Source organism: Equus przewalskii, chromosome 18 (genome assembly GCF_037783145.1).
Source record: "Equus przewalskii isolate Varuska chromosome 18, EquPr2, whole genome shotgun sequence".
Lineage (NCBI taxonomy): Eukaryota > Metazoa > Chordata > Mammalia > Perissodactyla > Equidae > Equus > Equus przewalskii.
The window spans coordinates 12,002,663-12,014,651 of NC_091848.1; the positions used below are offsets into that span (position 1 = coordinate 12,002,663).

Genomic DNA, 11,989 nt, shown 5'->3' on the forward strand with positions numbered 1-11,989 from the left:
AGATTATTTTGGAATTGGAAAAGAACTTAACTATTATCTACCCCAACTCCTCTATTTTGCAGATGAGGTAACAGATCCCGAGTGAGCAAGTTTTACAATTATCTCCACTTAAACTCTATCAGAGCAGGCAGCTGGTCAGCCTTATTCTCTTCTCTGTCCCAGGACTTAGCACAATGGCAGGTACAGGTTACAGAGCACCTTACAAGTTATGCAAGTGCTCAGCATAGCATTGCATCAGGCACAGTGCTCTTCTCTCTGAGCACCCATAGGGGCAGCTGGGGGTCAGGCTGCAAAGATGCTTCAAGTGAAGCCGTCTTTTAAGGGAAGCATTCATCATACCCAGTGCTCGAACATCATCAGTGGTAAGTCTGCAACTACCCAGCCTTAGGATTTTTAACTTGCTGACAAGATGCATTTGCTGGGTGATTAAATGGAGGGTTCCTCCTATGAAATCATTCCAGGAAATATCCAGTTCTTCCAAGTCTGGGAGAAAAGGCAGCAAAGCAACTAGAAGTGAACAAAAGAAAACACACATTTGCATCTGTAATTCGTGATTTGTAATAAATAGGATCCCATGCCTATATGCACAAGATACAGTTTTGCACTGAAAGAGAATAGAGCAGGGGTAGGCATGTTGACTTTCAACAAAGCAGGGATCTCTCAGCCGTGCAATTGGGGAAATTGTGACATTTACATTTCCTATTTCTTGGGATGCTTTCTTTTTTTAAAAATTTGAGTTCATAATAGTTTACATCATTGTGAGATTTCACTTGTACATTATTTCTTGACTGTCACCACATAAGCGCTCCCCTTCACCTCCTGTGCCCAACCCCCCACTTCCCCTGGTAACCACTCAACTGTTTCCTTTGTCCATGTGTTTGTTTATATTCCATATATGAGTGAAATCATCTGGTCTTTGTCTTTCTTAGTCTGGTTTATTTCACTTAGCATAATACCCTCCAGGTCCATCCATGTTGTTGCAAATAGGATGATTTTTTCTTTTTTTATGGCTGAGTAGTATTCCATTGTATATATACCCCATCTTCTTTATCCAATCATCACTTGATGGGTGCTCGGATTGCTTCCATGTCTTGGCTATTGTGAATAGTGCTGCAGTGAACATAGGGGCACGTATGTTACTTTGGATTGTTGATTTCAAGTTGTTTGGGTAGATACCCAGTAGTGAAATAGCTGGGTCATATCATAGTTCTATTTTTAGTTTTTTGAGGAATCTCCATACTGTTTTCCATAGTGGTTGCACCAGTTTGCATTCCCACCAGTAGTGTATGAGGGTTCCCTTCTCTCCACACCCTCTCCAACATGTTATTTTTAGTCTTAGTGATTATAGCCAATTTAACAGGCATAAGGTAGTATCTTAGTGTAGTTTTGATTTGCATTTCCTTGATGATTAGTGATGTTGAACATCTTTTCATGTGTCTATTGGCCATCTGTATGTCTTCTTTGGAAAAATGTCTGTTCATATCCTCTGCCCATTTTTTGATTAGGCTGTTTGCTTTTTGTTGTTCAGTTGTGTGGGCTCCTTATATTTTATGGAGATGAACCCCTTATCGGATATATGATTTGCAAATATTTTCTCCCAATTGGTGGGCTGCCTTTTTGTTTTGATGCTTGTTTCTTTTGCTCTGCAGAAGCTCTTTAGTCTGATGAACTCCCACTTGTTTATTTTTTCTTTCTTCCCCTTGTCTGAGAAGACATGGTATTCAAAAAGATTCTTTTAAGTTCATTGTCAAAGAGTGTACTACCTATATTATCTTCCAGGAGTTTTATGGTTTCAGCACTTATCTTCCAGTCTTTAATCCATTTTGAGTTTATTTTTGTGTATGGTGTGAGATAATGGTCTACGTTCATTCTTTTGCATGTGGCTGTCCAGTTTTCCCAACACCACTTATTGAAGAGATTGTCTTTCTCCATTGTATGTTCTTGGCACCTTTGTCGAAGGTTAGCTGTCCGTATATGTGTGGTTTTATTTCTGGGCTTTCAGTTCTGTTCCATTGATCTGTATGCCTGTTTTTGTGCCAGTACCATGCTGTTTTGATCACTATGGCTTTGTAGTACATTTTGCAGTCAGGGATTGTGATGCCTCCAGCTTTGTTCTTTTTTCTCAGGATTTCTTTAGCAATTCAGGGTCTTTGGTTGCCCCATATGAATTTTAGGATTCTTTGTTCTATTTCCGTGAAGAATGTCATTGGAATTCTGATTGGGATTGCGTTGAATCTGTAGATTACTTTGGGTAGTATGGACATTTTAACTATGTTTATTCTTCCAATCCATGTGCATGGAATCTCTTTCCATCTCTTTATGTCATTATCTATTTCTTGCAATAATGTCCTATAGTTTTCACTGTATAAGTTTTTCACCTCCTTAGTTAAATTTACTCCTAGGTACTTTATTCTTTTTGTTGTGATTGTAAATGGAATTGTATTCTTGAGTTCTCTTTCTGTAAGTTCGTGATTAGAGTACAGAACTGCAACTAAGTTTTGTAAGTTGACTTTGTGCCCCACAACTTTACTGTAGTTGTTAATTATTTCTAATAGTTTTCCAATGGATTCTTTAGGGTTTTCTATATATAAGATCGTGTCATCTGCAAACAGTGAGAGTTTCACTTCTTCACTCCCTATTTGCATTCCTTTTATTCCTTTCTCTTGCCTAATTGCTCTGGCCAAAACCTCCAGTACTATGTTGAATAAGAGTGGTGATGGTGGGCATCCTTGTCTTGTTCCTTTTCTCAGGGGGATGGCATTCAGTTTTTCCCCATTGAGTATGATGTTGGCTGTGGGTTTGTCATATATGGCCTTTATTATGTTGAGGTCATTTCCTTCTATCTTCATTTTGTTAAGAGTTTTTTATCATAAATGGCTGTTGGATCTTGTCAAATGCCTTTTCTGCATCTGTTGAGATGATCATGTGGTTTTTATTCCTCATTTTGTTAATGTGGTGTATCATATTGATTGATTTGCGGATGTTGGACCATCCCTGTGTCCCTGGTGTAAATCCCACTTGATCATGATGTATGATCTTTTTGATGTATTGCTGTATTCGGGTTGCCAATATTTTGTTGAGGATTTTTGTCTCTATGTTCATCAGTGGTATTGGCCTGTAGTTTTCCTTTTTTGTGTTGTCCTTGTCAGGCTTTGGTATCAGAGTGATGTTGGCCTTGTAGAATGTGTTAGGAAGCATTCCATCTTCCCTAATTTTTTGGAATAGCTTGAGAAGGATAGGTATTAAATCCTCTCTGAAAGTTTGGTAGAATTCCCAGGGAAGCCATCTGGTCCTGGGCTTTTATTCTTTGGGATGCTTTTGATTACTGTTTCAATCTCTTTACTTGTAATTGGTCTATTCAGATTCTCTATTTCTTCTTGATTCAGCTTTGGGAGGTTGTAAGAGTCTAAGAATTTATCCATTTCCTCTAGATTGTCCATTTTGTTGGCATGTAGTTTTTTGTAGTACTCTCTTATAATCCGTTGTATTTCTCTGGTATCCATTGTTATTTCTCCTCTTTCGTTTCCAATTTTATTTATCTGAGCTTTCTCTCTTTTTTTCTTTGTAAGTCTAGCTAGGGGTTTGTCAATTTTATTTATCTTCTCAAAGAACCAGCTCTTTGTTTCATTGATCCTTTCTACTGCCTTCTTTGTTTCCATAGCATTTATTTCTGTTCTGATTTTTATTATTTCTCTCCTTCTGTTGACTTTGGGCTTTGTTTGTTCTTCTTTTTCTAATTCACTTGAGTGTAGTTTGAGATTGCTTATTTGGGATTTTTCTTGTTTGTCAAGGTGAGCCTGTATTGCATTGAATTTCCCTCCTAATAAACGGCTTTTGCTGCATCCCATAAGAGTTGGTATGGTATGTTTTCATTTTCATTTGTCTCCAGATATTTTTTTATTTTACCTTTAATTTCTTCAATGATCCATTGCTTGTTCAATAGCATGTTGTTTAGTCTCCACATCTTTGTCCCTTTCTCAGCTTTTTTCTCATAATTAATTTCTAGCTTTACAGCATTGTGATCAGAAAAGATGCTTGTTATTATTTCAATCTTCTTAAATTTATTGAGGCTTGCCTTGTTTCCCAACATATGGTCTATCCTTGAGAATGTTCCGTGCACACTTGAGAAAAATGTGTATTCTGCTGTTTTTGCATGGAGTGTTCTATATACATCTATTAAGTCCAATTGGTCTAGCTTTTCATTTAATTCCACTGTTTCCTTGTTGATTTTCTGTCTGGATGATCTATCCATTGATGTGAGTGGAGTGTTGAGGTCCCCTACTATTATTGTGTTATTATTAATAACTTCTTTTAGGTTTGCTAATAGTTGCTTTTATGTACTTTGGTGCTCCTGTGTTGGGTGCATAGATATTTATAAGTTATTTCTTCTTGATGGAAAGTCCCTTTGATCATTATATACTGCTCCTCTTTGTCTCTCTTTACCTGTCTTATCTTGAAGTCTACTTTGTCTGATATAAGTATTGCAACACCTGCTTTCTTTTGTTTGCCATTAGCTTGCAGTATCATCTTCCATCCCTTAACTCTGAGCCTGTGTTTGTCATTGGAGCTGAGATGTGTTTCCTGGAGGCAGCATATTTTTGGGTCTTGTTCTTTAATCCATCTTACCACTCTGTGTCTTTTTATTGGAGAATTCAATACATTCACATTTAGGGTGATTATCGATATATGAGGGCTTGATGCTGCCCTTTTATCACTCATTTTCCACTTTTCTTGCATTTCCTTTGTTTCTCGTCATGTGTACTTTGGTCTACCAGTCGAGTTATGTAGATTTTTATGTTGTGTTTCCTTGTTTTCTCCTTATTTATTATTTGCATCTCTGTTCTGCTTTTTTGTTTAGTGGTTACCATGAAGTTTGTATTCAAAATCTCGTGGATAAGAAAAGTCCCTTTTCTGATGGACTCTTATTTCCTTAGACCAAACCAAGTCAGTCCCTTTCCTCTTCTCCTCCTAAGTTGTTGTTCTCACATCTTATTCCATCTTGTGTTATGAGTTTGTGGTTAAAATGACAAGATTATCTTTGTTTTTTGTGTTTTCCTTCCCTTTGTCTTTAATGCTATGCTTGAGTATTTGCTATCCTGTTCTGATTCTGTCTACCTACTTATCTCCTTCCTGCATGCTTTGCAACCCCTTTCTCCCTTTTTTTTCCAGGTATGAAGGTCTTCTTGAGGATTTCTTGTTGAGGGAGTGGGTCTCGTGGCTACGAACTCCCTTAGCTTATGTTTGTCTGGGAAAGTTTTTATTTCTCTATCATATTATGAAGGATATTTTCACTGGATAGAGTATTCTTGGCTGAAAGGTTTTGTCCTTCAAAGATGTGAATATGTCATTCCAGTCTCTCCTAGCCTGTAAGGTCCCTTCAGATAAAACCACTGAAAGCCTGATAGGGGTTCTTTTGTAGGTTATTTTCTTCTGTCTTGCTGCCCTTAGTATTCTTTCTTTGTCATTCACTTTTGCCAGTTTCACTACTATATACCTTGCAGTAAGTCTTTTTACATTGACATATTTAGGAGATCTGATAGGTTCTTCCACATGGACTTCCATCTCCTTCCCTAGATTTGGGAAGTTCTCTGCTATTATTTCTTTGAACAAGCTTCCTGCTCCATTCTCCTTCTCTTCTCTTCTTTAATACCTATAATTCTTATGTTGCATTTCCTAATTGAGTCAGCTATTTCTCAGCGACTTTCTTCACTTCTTTTTAGTCTTAGTTCTCTCTCCTCCTCTATCTGGAGCATTTCAACATGTCTATCTTCGATTATGCTGATATGCTCCTCTATGATGTCCACTTAAGTGTTCAGGGAATCCATATTTTGTTTTATTTATTCCATTGTGTCTTTCCTCTCTAATATTTCTGATTGATTCTTCTTTATAGTTTTGATCTCTTTTGTGAAGTAGCTCCTGAAGTCATTGAGTTGTTTCTCTACATCCTCTTTTAATTTGTTGAGGTTTTTGATGATAGCTATTTTGAATTCTTTGTCATTTAGATTACATATTTCTGTGTCCTCAGGATGTATTTCCGGGTACTTGTTATTTTCTCTCTGGTCTGGAGATCCGATATAATGTTTAATATTGCTAGAGGGAGTGGCTCTGTTTTTTCACATCCTGGTGTTGTTTGGTTGCAGTTATTGCCTATTGTCACTGCCAGGGGGTCAAGAGCTGCATATTCTGAGCCCTCTGCCTTCAGCGCAATCCCAGGTGCTGGGGGGGGGGATACTTTCTCTTTCATGCTCTCGGGTTTTCTTGGTCTGCTCTCAGTATCCGTTTTCCTGGGGTGTTGGCTTCATGAGGTCACCCCCTGCAAAATCTTTCGCCTAGGTAGAGGGCTTCCCTCTAGGCTGCAAGGGCCCTCAGGGAATCCTTGATGTTTCCATGAACAAACGTCCCCTCCCCCCGTTCCTTCCCTCTCAGAGGCCTCCTGCTGTCCAGATCAAAGTCTTTAGGGGAGGGAGGGAAGTTTCCTCTTACCCTGTTCCACCTCCTCCAAGGGATGCTCCAGCCTCTCCACCCTCCATCATACGGCTGCGTGGGTCTCTCAGGCATCTTTTGTGTTCTGCTTGGATGTCCTCTGTTGGAGTATGAATGTCCTTTTCATTGTATGTCAGAGGGGAGAGATTACTGGGAGAACTTACTCTGCTATGATGCTGATGTCACCTCCCCAGGATGTTTTCTATTTCTGCAAGTAACTGCACTCTGAAAATGCAGCAGTGTCTCCATAAGATTTCATAGGACCTCCTTTATTGCATTGGGAGTGGTCATACTACTGCTGCAACTCTACTACCACTGTCACTGTAATGCGTGTAAGAGTCCTTTTATTTTGCAAACCCTCTGATGTCCATCACCCTGTCATCTTATGGATCTTCAGGCTGGAGGCCTGGGGCACACTCTGTTGGCCAGGACTGCTGAGAGTGAGGGTGCCTGTTAACTTTTCTTTTTAATCTTGATTACCCAGCTATCACCACCTTAAAAAGCTCCCATTATACTTAAAGGGACCAACATGTGGAGGTTTAGAGAGGCATAAAGCCTGATTGGAACCGTCTGAATGTCTGTCATTGCTCGTTAAAAGTGAAGTCACTCTCCATGAAAAAAGATTCTCAAAGGCCACCTTCATCTCCTGAAGCAACAAGACTTGAGAGTGGAAATGCCCAAGCAGAGGGGTAAACATCTTTGCTTGCTTGCTTTTAAACGGTGTCTTGGACGTTACAATGGTGACGGCAGTTGGAGCATGGGGAGCCTCCATAGTTACAGCTGCAGCTCCTCCAGCCTTTCCAACATCCTAAAGCCACACTTACAAGTGAAAAATTGTTTTCTTTTTACCAGCATTCAAAGCACTTAAGCAATTTCGTCTTGTTCACCATGATCCTAACTTTCTAAAGTATAAAAGTCCATTGAACACATTAAGAAGGAAAAAAACACCCAAAATTCCTGGGGCTCACTCTCAGGGATTCTGATTCAGTGGGTTTGGGGTGGACTCAAGTGTCTGCATTTCCACAAGTTCTGTGAGTGATTCTGAGACACACAGGGATTTGGGAACCACAGGCACAGTTAGGGTCCCCTTTTAAGACATGTGTCCCAAATATAGTGGCATGGATTTCAATTAAAATAGTCGAGGGACCCACACACACACACACACACACACACTCAAAACAAAGCTCGTTTGGTACCTGTCTGTTGGTAAACACGTCTAATTTGATTAAAGGCTTGATTTAAGGTATCTGAGAAAAAGAGGGGGAAAAAAGGTGGTGATGGTGGCGTAAGAAAGGATTTCTTCACAACCAAACTCCTGCACAGCTTTAACAAATAGTAATTACACTTTTGTGCACAAAAGGTGTAAGCAATAATTGCTGGTATACTTTTCATTTCACAGATAACTAAACAACACAAAAGCCCTTTATATTCCCAGCAGGGCTCAATTTTATGGATGAGTTTCATGAATTCATATCATATACGAGAACAGATGTTTTTCAGGGAGCAAGAGGCAATTAGTAGGGAGGTAAAATTGCTCAGAAAAAGCAAACAAACAAACAATGCTTCCTCCTAAACTCAGCTCAAATTTTTTTTTTAAGGAAGATTAGCCCTGAGCTAACTACTGCCAATCCTCCCCTTTTTGCTGAGGAAGACTGGCCCTGAGCTAACATCCATGCCCATCTTCCTCCACTTTATATGTGGGAGGCCTACCACAGTAGGGCTTTGCCAAGCGGTACCATGTCTACACCTGGGATCTGAACCGGTGAACCCCAGGCCACTGAGAAGTGGAACATGTAAACTTAGCTGCTGTGCCACTGGGTCGGACCCAGCTCAAATCTTTGAAGATTGAGGAAGGATTAATTAACTTGTTTTAAAAAAAAAAGTAGTGTCAAAAGTTGTAAACTATCATAACCTCAATAAACACTCACACACAAATAGTGGTGCAGCCACTATTCCTGAGTTGTCTGGTGCCCCCTGCAGACCTCGGGATACCAAGTGAGTAATGAGCGTGTTTTCCCTGCTCATCTTGACCTAGAGACCCCATGTTCCTCTGTGTGAAGTCAGCTGCATACAGACCCATTTCCCTCATGTCCGCTGTTGTTAATCTGCAGTTATTCAGATCGAGACACTTGTCAACAGCCTTTTTGCCCAGCTTCTGCAGGAACTGCTCATTTTTCTCCATTCTGGATCCCAAGTCCATTTCTGAGGTGAGAGGCTTAGCTGTATTACAAGAATAAAAAAGAATTTGCAGTTAATGACAGATAGTATTAAAGATGCATAACAAGCACAAGAAGACAAGTGGAATGACGGACGACAACCCTGAACTGGCCCCTTGTGAAAGCTCAAAGAGGAGGAAGAAGCTTTTACCAGGGACAAACTTCACCTCTGCTCCTGCTGCCAGGTGCTCAACACTGACCCCTCCAGGGACCCTTTTCTTACAAAGCAGCCTGAGGAGCTCAATGGCTTTTCTTTCATGGCCTGGCCTGGGCTCCTCAGGGTGTAGACGGAGTTGTGTTCCTGGCTGAAGAGGTGTACATGTTAGCACAGCATTCAAGACGAGCGCTGCTGGCTATCGTTGCACAGACATCCTTGGTGAATGCAGCTGCTGGGGGGCAGCACAGGAATTTGCCTCCTGACCAAACAGAGGAAGGAGGGGAAGCAGTGCAGTCATGCCCGCGAGCTTGAGATGGCTACAGGCAGCGGGTGGAGCACTTGAGGCCCATTTCTTAGAGCATTCAGGTGACAAATCCAGCGAGAGCAGTGCGAGGAAGAGCTTTTGCATTTCCTCAACTCTTGCCAAAGAATACATTCAGAAAGCCTCATTTGCCCTGCTTTTTATTAGGGACCACTGACACGGCACCCTCACCAAGTTCCTCTGTAATAACGCTACATTAGCATGACATCACTATAAGAACAAAAGCTATAATTTTCTCCTTTTTTGGAGGAAGACTGGCCCCGAGCTAACATCCGTGCCCATCTTCCTCTGCTTTATATGTGGGACGCCTACCACAGCATGGCGTGCCAACGGTGCGTAGGTCCACACCCAGGATCCAAACTGGAGAACCCCAGCCGCCAAAGCAGAGCACAAACTTAACAGCTCTGCCACTGGTCGGCCCCAGCTATAACTTTCTTGAGCACCTGTTATGCACAAGCGCCTCACCTCCTTCATGTGCCAGCATTTATATCACATATGAAACACATTATCCCGCGGTAAGGAAAAATGAATGTGCATGTGCTGATAGTGACTTTGTAGAGGGTCTGTAAGTGAAAACGTACAATTTAAAACACATACAAAGAGTATAGTTCTGAATGTGCAGTGATTAATCCACTAACCCTGACCCAAAAATGTAAAACGACGTAGCTAAAAAGAAATATATTGGTAGTCGTGAAAATTAAAAGATAGTAGGATTACAGTAGTAATAAATCTAGACCAAAATATTAGCAGGATAATAAAAACTCCACCTCTCCTCCACAGCGTGTACTGTCCGCCTGCAGAGTGTACATCTTTGCAGGGGTGGTTGGTGTTGCCACATTCCACCAGTAGGAGGCAGCAGCATCCACCATTTGACCTGTTCCTCCGGCCTTCCATTCTCATCACGGCACACTGGACACAAGGTATTTTATTTTGGGGAGGGTTGCCAGATTTAGGAAAAACAAAAACAGCACGTCCAATTAAATTTAAGCTTCAGCTAATCAAGGAATCGTTGTTTAGTAAAAGTATATCCCAAATAGGGCATGTATTTCATCTGGCAACCCTCATTTGAGTGGAGCAGACGAGAGTAGGGATGGGGGACGGGGAGGGGCTGCCTCTCACATGCCAGAGAGTACAGGACATTTTGCGTAAACGCAATGCGAGGAGTCACAATTACACTATTTCATAAATTTGGAAACTGAGACTCAGAGAGACTCTTAATCAGTGAGTAGCAGAACCAGAATTTGAACCCAGAACAGTTTGTACCAAAGCCCATTAAGTGTGGGTGTTGTTTAAAATTTTTGTGTTTCAAAACACTTCTCTGCATGTTATCTTATTGCTTTCTCTCTTTTGTTTTTAAGCTTTTTATCTCTATGGGCTCAACCTACAATCATGCTCATGTTCCAGCCCCACCACACCTTCTTTTTCTTTGTTTTCTCCTCAAGTCACTGTTCTGTCAATAACTTCCTTCACTGTCAAATGTTTGGAAAGATGGTTTGTACTTGCTGGCCCCGCTTCTTCACCGCATTTACCAATACTCTGCATTCTGGCTGCCACACTCACCTATCCAAATAAATTGTTTCTCAAAGGTCACCAACAATGCCCTAGCAACTGACCCACTCAGAAATCTCTTCTCAGACCACATCCTACTTGGTTGCTCTGTAATGTCTGATATGATTGGCAAGTCCAGGACAGCACAACGGGAGACCTGGTTCAAATCGTGGGTCCATCGGGTGAGCAAGTCACTGAACTTCTCTGAGCCTTGGTTTACTCATGTGCGAAATGGAGACTATAATTCCTGCCTGATTCATTTCTCAGGAGTGTAGTGACTTAAATTTACTGGGGCCTCCCAGGGAGATGGGACTCTGCATTGCCTTATACATAAGAGGTACTTTGTAAATATTTGTGGAATGAACAAATAATTGAGTGAATAAATCACTGAAAGAGTGAATGAATATTAGCTTTACAGTTCCTTCCTCAACTACCAAAATAAATCAACATCATGAACCTTTGTCAAAACACCTAAGTATAAATGTGAGTACCAACTACACATCTCCTTACAGACTGTGCGTGTGTGTATATATATACATTTTTTTTCTTTTAATCTATGAAACTCTTTCTTCAAAAGATATCTTATGTCACTAAATATATAAAACAGATGAGGCAGAGCTGTTACAGGCCAGCTGAGGTGGGAGGGCCGGTGCTCAGCGGAGGGTACAAGGTGATCACACATGAGCAGTTCTGTGGGGTAATTCGGGGCCTTTTCCTGGCTGCTTTACCGCTGAACCAAGCTCTTCTTCTCCGGATGATTCTGGGAGCTAAGCAGTATCTTCTCATTAAGTTTTCTTCCAACTTAAACATGTAAGGTTGGTTTCTGCTGTTTATGACCAAGAATCTCAGTGCTTTCATAAAACATTATTACATGCCTGTAACATGCGTGCTGCTGTACAGGGAACCAAGACAACAAGTTCCTGTTTTCAAGGAGCTACCTGTCTTATGGAGGAGACAGACAAGAAAGGCACAGTCACCATACAGAGGAGATGTGCAATGGTGGAGGCATGCACCAGTGCACGGAAGCACAGGCAGGCGACAGTAAGCACCTCAGGTCCAGTGGGTGGGTCTTGGCAAGCTTCCAAGAGAAAGCGGGGCATGAATTGCACCTCAAAGGGTGAGTGGGAGTCAGCCAGGTAGGTGGATGTGAGGGAGGGATAAACCGGGAAGGGGAGCTCTTCCTGGGCAGAGGGAACCACTTGGGGAAACGTGGCCAGTTCAGGAAACTGCAAGTAAATCAGAAGGTCAGGAGCAAACAATGAA

The 11,989-nt window shown here is 41.2% G+C and overlaps 1 protein-coding gene across 5 annotated transcripts in view; it reads right to left on the reverse strand.

Moving 5' to 3' along the window:
- Window positions 1–11,989, reverse strand: part of LRRC31 (leucine rich repeat containing 31) — a 31,426-nt gene that overhangs the window by 15,538 nt on the left and 3,899 nt on the right. For all 5 annotated transcript variants that reach the window (XM_008531081.2, XM_070583063.1, XM_070583064.1 and 2 more), the window contains exons 3-4: window positions 8,560–8,703; window positions 340–507 (exon numbers count right to left, since the gene is read on the reverse strand). In XM_008531081.2, coding sequence (XP_008529303.1) covers window positions 340–507; window positions 8,560–8,703 — 312 coding nt within the window. The remainder of the gene's footprint in view (window positions 1–339; window positions 508–8,559; window positions 8,704–11,989) is intronic.